The 16,182-nt window shown below is 42.8% G+C and overlaps 1 protein-coding gene across 1 annotated transcript in view; it reads right to left on the bottom strand.

Annotated features, from left to right (window-relative positions):
- The window catches only part of LOC126187749 (discoidin domain-containing receptor 2-like), a 751,525-nt gene that overhangs the window by 565,644 nt on the left and 169,699 nt on the right, over positions 1-16,182 (bottom strand). The window contains exon 2 of the mRNA XM_049929002.1: positions 15,209-15,323. Within this exon, the coding sequence (XP_049784959.1) occupies positions 15,209-15,323 (115 nt within the window). The remainder of the gene's footprint in view (positions 1-15,208; positions 15,324-16,182) is intronic.

Here is a 16,182-nt window from a genome sequence, read left to right as displayed (position 1 = left end):
GATTATTTACAACAAATTTCATGAGGGAATACATATACTGTGAAGCAACTGTCAGAATGCCCAAGTCCTTAAACAGATATCTACAAGTTGATCGTGGGTGAGCGCCACATACTATTCTTACAGCACGTTTTCGAGAAACGAAGACTTTCTTTCTCAAAGATGAATTATACCCACAGAAAATTATTCCACGTGACATTATTGAGTGAAAATATGCAAATTATGTCAACCCATTGATTTGTCTCTGCTAAGATTCGCTATGATTTTAAGTGAGAATGTGCTGAACTAAGTTGCTTTAGGAGTTCCAAAATCTGCTTTTGCCAGTTTACATTCTGGCCAATGTGGACACTTAACTATTTTGAAGTTTCCACTCTCTTTATTATTTCCTGACCATATGTTACACTTATCATTGGTGTGGCACCCGTAGATGGACAAAACTGAACATAATGCTTTTTTTTTTAAAAAAAAAAAAAGGTTGAGGATGAGGAAACCAGTTAATGATATTTAGCGTGTCTTCTCTTTCTGTATGTATGCTTGGATTGATTGCAATATTAGTGTGATATGCAAAAAGAACTAATTCTGCTTGTTGCGTATTAGATAGATCATTTACATATAAGAGGAACAACAGTCGACATAATACCGAGCCTTGGGAAACCCCACACGTGATTTCTGCCCAGACACAATTACGTCTCCTACAACATTCGTTGATTTACTAAGTACAAAATTCTCCATTATTTTGGTTACACATGACATTATCCATTTGCTGGTTATACCATCAATCCCATAAAACTTCAATTTATCTAAAATACGATTCACACAGTTAAATGCCTGAGACAGATCGCAGAAAATACTAACCGGTGCTGTTTTATTATTTAATGCTTGTAGAATCGGACGAGTGAGCACGTAAATGGCGTTTTCAGCAAAGCAACTCTTCCCAAATCCAAACTGTTATTTTCTGAGGATATTATTGCTGCTAAGGCGACACAATATCCTAGAATACAACAGTTTCTCCAAAATTTTGGAAAATGATGTGAGCAATGAAACATGTCGGTAGTCCTTGACATCTCTCCTATCATCTTTCTTAAATAGTGGTCCGACAACGGCGTATTTCAGTGTCTCTGGAAAAATGCCTTGAGTTCGTGATGCATTACATACTTTAGATAAGACTGGGCTTTTTGCACGGGACCAAATTTTTAGTACTCTTTCGGAATCGCCATCAAAACCAGATGAGCTTTTATTTTTAAGAGAATGTGGAATATTCTTACTTTCAGATACTTTGGTGATACATTCATATGACTGAATTTTATGAAAGTTAGTTTTTCAACATACCGTTGTGATTTTTCTCTTTAACTGTTTGTCCCAATACTTCCTACTATATTTAAGAAATTAGTATTAAACATATTTGCTACCTGTGAGTCATCGTTTATAGCCTTTCCATTCAGTTCAATAGTGATATAATCGTGTTCTGTGGCTTGTTTCCCGTCTGTCGTTTCACTACATCGGAATTACTGCTGTCTGACGTTATGTGCGTATTTCTTATTTTTTTTCGTCCCCCTTTAAATACTAAATTACCCTTTCAATATCCTCATACACTTTCTCTATCTGTTCATCTTCAGCTTGCGACGTCGGCATGTATACCTGAACTACCGTTGTCGGTGTTGGTCTGCTGTCGATTCTGATTAGAACAACCCGATCACTGAACTGTTCACAGTAACACACCCTCTGCCCTACCTTCCTATTCATAACGAATCCTACACCTGTTATACCATTTTCTGCTGCTGTTGATATTACCCGATACTCATCTGACCGGAAATCCTTGTCTTCCTTCCACTTCACTTCACTGACCCCTACTATATGTAGATTGAGCCTTTGCATTTCCCTTTTCAGATTTTCTAGTTTCCCTACCACGTTCAAGCTTCTGACATTCCACGCCCCGATTCGTAGAGCGTTATCCTTTCGTTGATTATTCAATCTTTTTCTCATGGTAACCTCCCCCTTGGCAGTCCCCTCCCGGAGATCCGAATGGGGGACTATTCCGGAATCTTCTGCCAATGGAGAGATCATCATGACACTTCTTCAATTACAGGCCACATGTCCCGTGGATACACGTTACGTGTCTTTAATGCAGTGGTTTCCGTTGCCTTCTGCATCCTCATGTCGTTGATCATTGCTGATTCTTCCGCCTTTCGGGGCAATTTCCCACCCCTAGGACAAGAGAGTGCCCTGAACCTCTATCCGCTCCTCCACCCTCTTTGACAAGGCCGTTGGCAGAATGAAGCTGCCTTCTTATGCCGGAAGTCTTCGGCGGCCAATGCTGATTATTTATCAAAATTTAGGCAGTGGCGGGGATCGAACCCGGGACCGAAGTCGTTTTGATTATGAATCAAAGACGCTACCCTTTTTTTTTTTTAAATCTCATTTTGTTCCTTTTCGTTCGTTGTATCTGCTCGGGGCGGACGTCGCAAGACACCCGTTTCAGTTCGTCGTTGTTCCACTAACTCAGTTTTTTTATTACAGAGGGCACCCTTAGACCACGGGTTTTATTTTTATTTTTTTTGTATAATTTCAGCATTTTTCTGTGGTGACGTGTGGATTTCGTGATCTGACGTCGCCAAGCTGTAGGAAAATATTTTCCTTATTCTTTCGCACCCTTATTAGTCGTCATTTCAAAACTCGTAGTGTTGTTTTTCAGCACTATCTGCGTTCCAAGACAATGTCGTCATGATATTTCTACCTGATGACTGTGCCTCGAATTTCTTTATCTGGGACGAGCCTTAGTGTCAGTATAGCGCGGACTGACGTTTTACCTGCCGTTCGCAGTATTATACCGATGTTTCATCGCCTGAGACAATTAAATGTAGAAAGCTCTCGCCTCCATTCTCTTAATGTAAGAGGAGCTTCCTGGAAATTTTAAGGATGTGCGATTTCTTTTCAGAAGTCTAAATCCGTGGCATCCATTGTGCAGAGATGTTCCGATAACCAGGCAAAGCACCTACGTGATGTACACTTACTTTTGAAATGCCGATTAAGCTTGCAGTTTCTCTCTTAGTAACACGACTATCGCCATTAATGGAGGTTCAACTATTTCCTTGTTACGTAATTCAGGCATTCCTGTGTCACGCTTTTTAAACTTGCTGGACCAACGACGCACAGTCCTCACACCAACACATGGCTGTAGCGAGAGGGGCATGTTCGAGGTTCAAACGCCACTCGAAACGTTGTCAAACATAAAAAGTGGAGAAGCGATCTTAAAATCGATTGCAATGTAATCTTTGTTTCAGAATTACCCAGTTTTTGCTAGCGAGGCCTAGTGCGCGTTGGGAACACGGCTGCGATTAGTTAGCGGTGGCGACCGCTTTGGCACCAGTGAGTGGACTGAGCCTCAAAGGAATGTGGTTTGTCTGATGTTGAGTTCCGTAATTCACTTGCCGCTCAAAGTGCCATAGGATGACATTTTCAAACCGGTCAGGTCAGTCTGTAACGCCGGAAATGCATATCCTCCTATTTCCATCTATTGCACTGCAAATTTTTTTCGTTATTTTGTTACCTGAAGATATAACATTTCTGTGTCTTTGTATATTGTAATTGTTTTACTATTTGTATATATTTATGCATTTATGTCGATTTATAATTGGTTTGTTTTGTGAATATTATTTGTATTTATACGCTGGGTCTAGCCTAGGGACAACTATGCTATCGAACGAATACATCGATAGGTCGTGTGGAGAACCCAAGTGTTTAGGATCTTTGGTAATGTTAACTCTACCGCGTGGAGCGCGGGCAGAGCAGAGAGAGTCTGGCTGGGGTAGTGCAGTGGAGCAGGTGTGTTGGGTGACGCTCCCGCGAGTTGCCGCGCTTTCGGGGTTGGGCAGCATGTAATTGCGCTCGACTTGCTATGATAGTTTCTGACACGGTGTCGTGGACGGGAAGAATTAGCTGGCGCACATCAAGAGCCTGTTTCGCCTGGTGACTGTGTCAAGAAGAAGGCGCGCCAACATCCAGCTTCTGCAACAGCGACGGCCGACAATGAATGACTGTCGCCACCTCCTCGATCGACGGCTTCAAACCTTCAATCAACCAACAAGTAAGACTGGAAGCACGTAAAGTTTTAGAACTGTATGGCAGACCTCAGCTTTTCAAACTGTTCAAATAACAAAATTACAGCAACGTAGCATGAATGTTTGTTGCTCATTGTCCCAATTGCATTACCAAGCAGGGTCCCTTCCTTTTCCGGAATGAATCCGAATGTCGTTGAAATTCAAACGCCAGTATCATTCGATTTCACTGCTTTAATTTCAAAGTTCAGTTAAGGTATTCATAGCTGGCTACAATATTTAGATTACACAAGCACAAATTAAGAGTGCGAGTTTTGTTACCGTATTTTAGCTTACCTGTGACTGCAGCTCAGCTTGGTACATACTAAATTTTACTATTGTTAATTGTTCAGAATCATTTAATTCAAGTTCAAAGTTAAATCTCTTATTTCTAAATTGCGTAGATTCAAGTAGCTTTTGAAATGGTTGTTGAGGTAGCCCAAGACTAACCGTATTTTAGTGAATTTCGATGTGCTTCAGAAAGAAAGCTCACTATTAACTTCAGTCACTAAATTAACTTTCGATTTTACAGTTTTATTAATTCTTCTGCTAAATTAAGTCAGAGTGTAGCGAAATTTATGACTTCTGACAAACTTTCAGTTTTCACACTACACGTGTCAACCTTCAGTTGCCACACTTCTAGTGCTAATTATATGTGTAATAACCTTTCTTTTTCAGTTACTATAGTAATTGTCCTCCAAATCTCAAATATCTGATTAGCGCCAATTAATTGTTAACGTGACGACCGCACATTTTTTTTTATTAACTTCACCTCTTTTCAAAATTAATTTCCACCAGTTTCATTTGCATTTTTCCTTTCATTTAGATGTAAGCCTTTACCGTCAAATTAACTTCTGTGACGATTGCTTTTCCCAAAGTTCCATTAGGTACACGTGGTTTAATTTTTCACTGTCATTAAGGTCGATAAGCGAGGGGAAGGTTACAGACTTTCCACCTGAGTTGTGTATTGTTTACATGAGCGGCTAGAGAGCAATGTGTAGCAACGTAGGTAACGCACCCCTCTAGCATTCCATTCTTCTACTAGTTTTTTTTTTCGTTAAAAGCGTGTGGTCTTGACTAGGGGAAGCCATTTTTGCCGGAGCGTAAGCAAGAAGAACTTTCGCGGGTTCTGGAAGAGCTGGCCGGCATTCTAGAGTGCAGGGTCTTACGCTAGTGGGCCGCAGCGGTTATCCTCCTGGCTGTACTTCTGTGAACAGTAAGGGGCAAGACGGAAGACTGGCGTCCTCAGCAGCAGAGCAGGAAACCACTGGTGGAAGGGCTGAGGACTCTGCCTTGTCCGTGGAGTCCTCGGCTGTCCACTCGCCGCTATGCTGCTGTGTGTGGTATCCCAGACACGTTTCCTCAAGAAAAAGATTACATATAGCCACACGTGTGTCTGCAAATTTCTGAACATTGCCCCGGGCGTGGAACTGGCGTTCAAAACCCAACAAAATGTCCAGAATTTCTGAGAAGTCCGAATGTGGGAACGGGGGTGACACTCGTCTACCGTTTCCATATCCATAAACATGAATCTCATTGGCAGATGTATTTTAAGTTTATAGTGGGAGCCAGGGAACAAACTTCTGTTTTGTGTTGTGCTGTGGGCCGGCCGAAGTGGCCGTGCGGTTAAAGGCGCTGCAGTCTGGAACCGCAAGACCGCTACAGTCGCAGGTTCGAATACTGCCTCGGGCATGGATGTTTGTGATGTCCTTAGGTTAGTTAGGTTTAACTAGTTCTAAGTTCTAGGGGACTAATGACCTCAGAAGTTGAGTCCCATAGTGCTCAGAGCCATTTGAACCATTTTGTTGTGTTGTGTTTTAAGTCTACTTTAAAACGATGTCCGTTTGTTGAAACTCCACCGAAATCAAATTCTGGCTACGCCTGTGCATGAACATCATCATCATCATCATCATCATCATCACAGCCGGCTTGTGTTCCCTGATGAATGTCACCAGCGTTGACCCTGAAGAATGTCACCAGGTTTGACATCTTATTCTATCAAGTATTCAGTGATACCACGTTTCTTAACTGACACTGACGACGGCCAGTGCTCAGTTCCGTTGTTTACACTGTAACAACAAACCGTTTTCTGTTAATGCTTCCCTCCAACAGCACCTGTAAAGGAGATTCTAATGAGCAATGCAGAATATGCTGTATAGCAGTGCCGCCAGGCAAACTGTGCTAATCGGCTAATTCCATGTGCAAAAGATTTCAATTAGGATGAAATTAATACTCAGCGAATGGTGAGATTTGTATGTTGACCGTTCAAACTTTACGTGCAAAAGCAGTCCCATAACTTCGGACTGGGAGGAGACTGATAGTTGGGATTCGGTCCATCGGTGTATCGAACCTTGGTCTAATATAAGGTTTAGCCATTTGAAACAATATTCCTCCATTTGGATTTTACAAGCAATAGCAGCGCGGGGTAGCCGAACGGTCTTAGTTGCCTTGTGGCGGTTCGCGCGGCTCCCCCCGTTGGAGGTTCGAGTCCTCCCTCGGGCATGGGTGTGTGTGTTGTCCTTAGAGTAAGTTAGTTTAAGTTAGATTAAGTAGTGTGTAAGCTTAGGGACCGATGACCTTGAAACCTCCCCTTAGAAAAATTTATGAATTACTGTGCTGGTAAACCCCTTACGTTATTTGATTTTCAAACAGCTGAGCAGAACTGAACGTACTCAGACATTTCTCTCTTTAGTTATTCTGATAATCACTGAACTGACGCACAATATTTTTTGGGTAACGCAAAAGAATGACCGTGACTGACAATAACCTATACCTTTCATGAATCACTAACCTCACAAAAATCTTCGTTACTCGAACTACTGCAGTACAGCGAGCGCCAATACGGCCAGCTAAATAAAGGATTCTAACTACTGAAGGCACTAACTACTGATAGGCATAGTTAGCAAATGAAACATTTTCATAGAGAACAAACAATGTATTTACCTTAATAGTGTTCAAAAGTCATTATATATATATATATATATATATATATCAGTTCATGACATCCGGTCTTACAAATTTACTCTTTCTGGCGGACACACGTCCAGATCGTCCGCTCTCAAAACTCTGCCATCTCTCTTCCCACATCCACCACTGCTGGCGACTCACCACCAACTGCGCAACGCTACGCGCTGTTCACATCCAATGCTCAACACTACAACAGCGAATATTCCAAGCACAGCCAGTGATTTTCATACAGAGCGCTACGTGGCGTTACCAACATGAAAACCTAAACAGCCTACTTACAACATCAGCAGTTTGGTCCCATAAGACCTTACCACAAATTTCCAAATTTCCGATGACCTCAGCAGTTTGGTCCCATAATCCCTTACCACAAATTTCCAAATTACGTGCAACAAAGATGTGTGTCTTGGATGTTTTTTAAGTGCGCTGCTTCTACACTTTAAATTTGTAAGAATCGGTTTAAGCTCTGCACGAAGGATGATAAATGGATAAAATCAAAAGGAGTTTTTTTATCCAATAATCTTTATCCGTTGTCGAGTTGCAATGATTTAAAGTCGAGTTAAATGTAGCATGTAAAATTCGTTCTTACGTCTTGAACTGAATGCGCGCAAACGGTTTAAACTGAACGAGATAAATAAAAAATGCATCCTTATGGTAAAATTGACAACTCGCTTTCAAAAATCTGGCTTCGAATTGATTTTCCGTGCCAAATTTTTTTTCTTTTACGCGCGCCACTTCTGTGTTTCATAGTTGTGCTCATCGGCTCAAATTTTGTAAGAAGGTAGATAGATACTCGTAGATGGCATTAATGGTCGACCTGTTTTTTTTTTGTGAAAGTTTTATGCGTTTGCCATGATATAAGCAACATGATTCGAAAGACAATAAAAATATATTGGATCAGTCGTGAACAGAAATCTACATTGGTTGTCAAGCTATGGCAGTCTAATGTCAAAATTAGAGTAAAACTTGGGGAGCAGAATGAAAAATGTTCCTATTGTAACACAAAAAATGCTAATATATCGTGGGCAGAGTTAGTGATGTAAAAGAGGGCAACTAGATTTCGACTTATCTGGCAGCTTCAAACATATTTAAGTCAAAACCTCTTGACATATTCGCCATTTTTTACGAGTTAACCCCACTTCCCCAGCGCAATGAACTCTGTTAGACCCACCCACTGTTATACGTATCCTGAGGGGGCGTGAGAGCAAATAAACACAGATTTATGTGCTTCTGGAGAGTGGGATGCATCTACAGCGGAAAGTATCAGAGAGTGAGGGTGCATCTATAATCCCAGAGTGGGGAAGTGTGCGTCCTGAACGGGTGGCTTGGTGGTATGTGTCATGTTGCAAAAAATGGTTCAAATGGCTCTGAGCACTATGGGACTTAACTTCTGAGGTCATCAGTCCCCTAGAACTTAGAACTACTTAAACCTAACTAAGCTAAGGACATCACACACATCCATGCCCGAGGCAGGAATCGAACCTACGACCGTAGCGGTCGCGCGGTTCCAGACTGTAGCGCCTAGAGCCGCTCGGCCACTCCGGCCGGCCGTCATGTTGCGCGACGTGACGTTATGTATGAGGCTACTTGACTTGAGACGGTGAATTACATTACATGACATGGGTAGTAACAATAACACGCGAAAAAGCTCGAATATGTCAAGATGTAAACAACTTCCAGATAAGTCGAAAGCTAGTTCCCTTCCTTTACATCCCGATTCAGCCAAGGACAAATTGGCTTTTTTGTGTGCTACGATAGTAGCGTTTGTATTTCTCGAAACAGCGTCGGGTAACTGACGGAAAGTGAATCGGATCGAACAGAAATGTTTGGTCTGTCACGATGGTGACAGTAGGTCACATAGCCCAACATACGTTATTAGTAATCAAGTATTTCATTGTAATAAAAGTTTTCCAGAAACGCCAAGAAGTAATGAACTTCGCAACTATTGTCATAGAGCGAACAGACAAGCATTTTTTTTAAGAATGCTGCTGTTCTGAGAAAAGTGTCTTGAAATCTACAGTGCAGTATAGAATCCACCTCGGGCACATTAATGTTTTAATAGACGTCGTTCCTTCCACTCCACACAATTGCATGGCGCCAGGCCGTTAGCTGGAGCCGTCTCACACCCCTCTCCCTCTCCCCTCCTCCCCCCCCCCGCCCATCCAACACCCGCCCTTCCACCCTCACCCCCTTCCCGACACCCCCGCGGCTGAGGCCGCCGTAACTCTCTGCTTGCGCACTCCTCCAATTACAAGAGATAATCGCTTTCATTTATTTCCGCACGAGTGCAGACGTTGCCGTTCCAGGGGAGCAACATTCGCAATTTATTTCAATCACGGCTGAATAAAGATGAACAGACTTTCTGTGTGAAATACCCCGCAGGTAGGCGGGATAAGAAATGACTCTAAAAGCACGGCGCGAGAAGAACCGTGCAGCGAAGCCTCTATGTTACACTGGTGTACGTCATTCCGACAACTTCTTCCCTGAGCCCTCATCTTACAGTGAGCCAACAGTGTGAAATAGTGCTGTTTTCGGGATACGCGAAAGTACAACGAGCGTAATTACTAGCAAAAAAAAGTTCAAATGTGTGTAAAATCTTATGGGACTTAACTGCTAAGTCATCAGTCCCTAAGCTTACACACTACTTAACCTAAATTATCCTAAGGACAAACACACACACCCATGCCCGAGGGAGGACTCGAACCTCCGCCGAGACCAAAATGTACGTTTCGTGCGGGGGCCGGGAATCGAACCCGGAAATTACTAGCGTAGTGCCGTGAATGTTTCATTTGCTTTAGCCAAGTGAACAGTTCAGTTCAGTGGCGTTTGGACTCTGGTGATTATACTATAGAAGGTTCGCGTCCAGATGTTTTACTTCTTTCCCGAGAAATAGAAGATTCTGAAAAATGAGAACAAAATCTAAAAGTTGATATTGCTCGTTTTGTTCATCCACTTTCTTTCATTAAGAGAGAAAAAACCGTCCTCCTCATGAAAAATATGGCTTTGTTGTAGCAAATTGACTTTGAGGGCTGAATCTTTGACTCGGGATTGATCACCGAAGCTCACTTTCTGTCGTTCTCTCGTCCGCAGCTCGTGGTCGTGCGGTAGCGTTCTCACTTCGCGCGCCCGGGTTGCCGGCTTCGGTTCCCGGCGGGGTCAGGGATTTTCTCTGTCTCGTGATGACTGGGTGTTGTGTGATGTCCTTAGGTTAGTTAGGTTTAAGTAGTTCTAAGTTCTAGGGGACTGATGACCATAGATGTTAAGTCCCATAGTGCTCAGAGCCATTTGAACAATTTTTCAGTCGTTCTCGTTGTTATAATCTGTGTACACCGCAGGGACCGACAGTTGCTTAATTAAATCCTCCTTCACACTAAAAAATTTAGAGAAAAATATTTTGGTCGTTGGATGGATGCCCATGACAATATTGTTTCTAGCTGCATTTCAATTGCTTCTTTCATCGCAACACTGTCGAGAGGCACTACGTACTGCGACAGGTGCAAAGCGAGAAAAATTAATCACCAAAACTTAGAATATTTTCGTATTAATATGGCTGGAAACGGTAGTTTTTGCGCACTCTGGAGCTAGTGTACAAAGAATTCTTGTTTTCAGGCCTCCGTACCTGAATCGATAGAAAAGGAACCCATTATAGTAGGACCTTTTTGCTGTCTGTCTGTCTGTCTGTCTGTCTGTGTGATCATCCGACTGTTAAGATCCCTTTCTCTGATGAAAAACGTTTCAAGTTGAAATTTATGTCACCTACTAAGGTCAGTGCAATCAAAAGATACGGCCACTTATGACATCTATTCCTATATTCGCAAACTCTTTAATCAAAATCTGTAGCGTACTTACCGCTGACCTAAAATCATGAAATTTGACAAGAAACAAGGTTTCACTGTACAAGTAGGAAAAATTCCTAAACTTACAATTTGTGATTTTATCACACTTCAGGCTTGGTGTTCCTTGGACAGCTACCTTGCCAGTATCGATATACAGAACAGGCAAAAATCTTCGAGATACTTTGTAATTAAAAGCTATGTTAATGTTCTATGGTGAACAGGGTGTTATTGTGTAAAGTACTGAACCTGTTTAATAGAGTTTCTATTTCTTCATCAGTTCCGTTGTATATAATGAATGTGTCATCAACATATGTGCAGTAGTGTACAATTTTCTGCGTTATTATGTCTTTGTTGTTAAGAAGATTATTTTGAAGGTGGCTAATGAAAACCTACTTTAAAGAACGCATTTACTGTTTCAGACTTGGAAAATCGAATAAATCAGCTATAGCGAAACATATAAATGAAACAGGACACAACGTTAGACAACGATCTCAAAGTACTACATCATTTAGAAAAGAGCTGGAAAATGGACATCTTGGAAGAAACGGAAATATTCATCCATGGCCACATGGGGAATAACGAGATCCTTAATGAAATGAAACATTTAAAAAATTCACATTTCTTTTCCAATTTCACTACAGTACCCTCAGAATAAAAGATGGATAACATCACAGTCTTCTGACTCTAGCCCCAGCTATAGCTTAGAAATATGTAAAATAAATAGTTCTTATATCATCATTTGTACAATAATATTGTCACTGAGGCTCAGTTTGTAATACACACTACTGGCCATTAAAATTACTACATCACGAAAATGACGTGCTACAGACGCGAAATTTAACCGATAGGAAGAAGATGCTGTGATATGCAAATGATTAGCTTTTCAGAGCATTCACACAAGGTTGGCGCCGGTGGCGATACCTACAACGTGCTGACATGAGGAAAGTTTCCAACCGATTTCTCATACATAAACAGCAGTTGACCGGCGTTGCCAGGTGACGCGTTATTGAGATGCCTCGTGTAAGGAGGAGAAATGCATACCATCACGTTTCCGACTTTGATAAAGGTCGGATTGTAGCCTATCGCGATTGCGGTTTATCGTATCGCGACTTTGCTGCTCGCGTTGGTCGAGATCCAATGACTGTTGGCAGAATATGGACTCGGTGGGTTCAGGAGAGTGATACGGAACGCCGTACTGGATCCCAACGGCCTCGTATCACTAGCAGTCGAGATGACAGGCATCTTATCCGCATGGCTGTAACGGATCGTGCAGCCACGTCTCGATCCCTGACTCAACAGATGGGGACGTTTGCAAGACAACAACCATCTGCACGAACAGTTCGACGACGTTTGCAGCAGCATAGACTATCAGCTCGGAGACCATGGCTACGGTTATCCTTGACGCTGGATCACAGACAGGAGCGCTTGCGATGGTGCCCTCAACGACGAACCTGGGTGCGCGAATGGCAAAACGTCATTTTTTCGGATGAATCCATGTTCTGTTTACAGCATCACGATGGTCGAATCCGTGTTTGGCGACATCGCGGTGAACGCACATTGGAAGCGTGTATTCGTCATCGCCATACTGGCGTATCAGCCGGCCTGATGGTATGGGGTGCCATTGGTTACACGTCTCGGTCACCTCTTATTCGCATTGACGGCACTTTGAATAGTGGACGTTACATTTCAGATGTGTTACGACCCGTGGCTCTACCCTTCATTCGATCAGTGCGAAACCCTACATTTCAGCAGGATAATGCAAGACCGCATTTTGCACGTTCTGTACGTACGTTTCTGGATACAGAAAATGTTCGACTGCTGCCCTGGCCAGCACATTCTACTGATCTCTCATCAATTGAAAACGTCTGGTCAATGGTGGCCGAGCAACTGGCTCACCACAATACGCCAGTCACTACTCTTGATGAACTGTGGTATCGTGTTGAAGCTGCATGGGCAGCTGTACCATTACACGCCATCCTAGCTCTGTTTGACTCAATGCTCAGGCGTATCAAAGCCGTTATTACGGCCAGGGGTGGTTGTTCTGGGTACTGATTTCGCAGGATGTATGCACCCAAATTGCATGAAAATGTAATCACATGTCAGTTCTAGTATAATATGTTTGTCCAATGAAGATCCGTTTATCATCTGCTTCTTGGTGTAGCAGTTTTAATCGCCAGAAGTGTATTTCGTTAGCCTACATCTGTATTACGATACAAAGACCTGCAGAAGGCATGTAAACAATTGACACCACATAGATCGACAGATCGTTAGTCAAATCGGAACCAGCTGTATTTTGACCTCCATCTTGTCCACTACACTACAGATTTGTTTTTGTGATCGTGTTTCCAAGTTACTGGTATGTTTGTGAAACTTTGTGAACGGTGATCAAGCAAGCCAAGAGAGATACAGAAATGGAAACACCTCAGCTCGGCACAACAAGACTGCGACGCCATAAGAACAAAGTGAGTTACTGTTACAAAACAGTTTCATGCAAACGTCAGTCCAGCTTACAAAGTGACACCGCCTATTACTAGGTTCTCTCTTCTTCCACAGGATAACCACGGCATTTCCGAAAAGACTGCTTAACATCTGTATGATGTTATGGTGAAATTGTTTCTTGTAATGCCATATTGTCTGATGGTGAGGTATTCCCTCGAAACAGAAATACAGGGCTATTACAAATGATTGAAGCGATTTCATAAATTCACTGTAGCTCCATTCATTGACATATGGTCACGACACACTACAGATACGTAGAAAAACTCATGAAGTTTTGTTCGGCTGAAGCCGCACTTCAGGTTTCTACCGCCAGAGTGCTCGAGAGCGCAGTGAGACAAAATGGCGAAAGGAGCCGAGAGAGCTTATGTCGTGCTTGAAATGCACTCATATCAGTCGGTCATAACAGTGCAACGACACTTGAGGACGCAGTTCAACAAAGATCCACTAACTGCTAACTCCATTCGGCGATGGTATGCGCAGTTTAAAGCTTCTGGATGCCTCTGTAAGGGGAAATCAACGGGTCGGCCTGCAGTGAGCGAAGAAACGGTTGAACGCGTGCGGGCAAGTTTTACGCGTAGCCCGCGGAAGTCGACGAATAAAGCAAGCAGGGAGCTAAACGTACCACAGCCGACGGTTTGGAAAATCTTACGGAAAAGGCTAAAGCAGAAGCCTTACCGTTTACATTTGCTACAAGCCCTGACACCCTAGGACAAAATCAAACGCTTTGAATTTTCGGCGCGGTTGCCACAGCTCATGGAAGAGGATGCGTTCAGTGCGAAACTTGTTTTCAGTGATGAAGCAACATTTTTTCTTAATGGTGAAGTGAACAGACACAATGTGCGAATCTGGGCGGTAGAGAATCCTCACGCATTCGTGCAGCAAATTCGCAATTGACCAAAAGTTAACGTGTTTTGGGAAATCTCACGGTTTAAAATTTATGGCCCCTTTTTCTTCTGCGAAAAATACGTTGCAGGACACGTGTATCTGGACATGCTGGAAAATTGGCTCATGCCACAACTGGAGACCGACAGCGCCGACTTCATCTTTCAACAGGATCGTGCTCCACCGCACTTCCATCATGATGTTCGGCATTTCTTAAACAGCAGATTGGAAAACCGATGGATCGGTCGTGGTGGAGATCATAATCAGCAATTCATGTCATGGCCTCCACGCTCTCCCGGCTTAACCCCATGCGATTTCTTTCTGTGGGGTTATGTGAAAGATTCAGTGTTTAAACCTCCTCTACCAAGAAACGTGCCAGAACTGCGAGCTCGCATCAACGATGCTTTCGAACTCATTGATGGGGACATGCTGCGTCGAGTGTGGGAGGAACTTGATTATCGGCTTGATGTCTGCCGAATCACTAAAGGGGCATATATCGAACATTTGTGAATGCCTAAAAAAACTTTTTGAGTTTTTGTATGTGTGTTCAAAGCATTGTGAAAATATCTCAAATAATAAAGTTATTGTAGAGCTGTGAAATCGCTTCAATCATTTGTAATAACCCTGTACAAGGTTGTAACTTTCTATGCCCTAAAAATCCATCTTACAAGGGGCATTTGAATAATTTCGTGATTCGCACTGCAAGATTGCCCAAGTTAAGTTTAATAAGTACGTTTTAAGCATTCGTGTTAAAGTCGAGGCTGTGTGTCAACTGTTACTTTAAATGTAATGTTAAAGTTTGCAATTGAAAAGGATCTTCAATAATGTGTCTGAAATAGAGTTGTTTGTTAAAGTTATTTATTAACTTGATATGATTTCTGTAATGAATGTCTCTTAAGTAATCTGTGTGTCTGGCGTGCCGCTGCTGTCACCCACCTGGCGTTCTGCGGCCCCACGGACTTGGGCTCATAGGAGGAGCTGGCGGAAACCGCGGAGTCGGGGATGCGGCCCTCCTCCATGCCGAGCGCCGAGTGGCAGCCCCCGGAAGTTGCTGTGGACAGAAAACACGGCCGGGTCGGTCTCAGAGGGCGCGGGTGTGGGCAGTGCTCAGGGGCGCCCCCAGCAGGGCTGCCAGTGGCACTAAGGAACAGAGACACCAATAAAATAAACTTACCCTTCATTTTGCAGTTAACTAGCAGACGGAGATTACACAAGATGTGTTAGAAGGATACTAAACCAAACTGTGAGCATACTGACAAAATTTCTATGTGGAGAACTGAACGGTCGTCATACCAAAGATTAAGTACATGGCAGCACCAAATAATTTTCTATGCAGAACTTAATCTCTACGTTTACAGTCATATAATCAAAGTAACACTGAAATAACGGGTATATTGGTATGTTGTTGTTGTTGTTGTGGTCTTCAGTCCTAAGACTGGTTTGCTGCAGCTCTCCATGCTACTCTATCCTGTGCAAGCTGCTTCATCTCCCAGTACGTACGGCAGCCTACATCCTTCTCAATTTGCTTAGTGTATTCATCTCTTGGTCTCCCTCTACGATTTTTACCCTTCACGCTGCCCTCCAATACTGAACTGGTGATCCCTTGATGCCTCAGAACATGTCCTATCAGCCGATCCCTTGTTCTAGTCAAGTTGTGCCACAAACTCCTCTTCTCCCCAATTCTATTCAATACCTCCTCATTAGTTATGTTATCTACACCTCTAATCTTCAGCATTCTTCTGTAGCACCACATTTCGAAAGCTTCTATTCTCTTCTTGTCCAAACTATTTGTCGTCCATGTTTCAGTTCCGTACATGGCTACACTCCATACAAATACTTTCGGAAACGACTTCCTGACACTTAAATCTATACTCGATGTTAACATATTTCTCTTCTTCAGAAACGCTTTC

This window comes from Schistocerca cancellata, chromosome 5 (genome assembly GCF_023864275.1).
Source record: "Schistocerca cancellata isolate TAMUIC-IGC-003103 chromosome 5, iqSchCanc2.1, whole genome shotgun sequence".
Lineage (NCBI taxonomy): Eukaryota > Metazoa > Arthropoda > Insecta > Orthoptera > Acrididae > Schistocerca > Schistocerca cancellata.
Note: the sequence above shows the minus strand (reverse complement) of the source record. Positions and strands in the feature narration are given on the sequence as shown.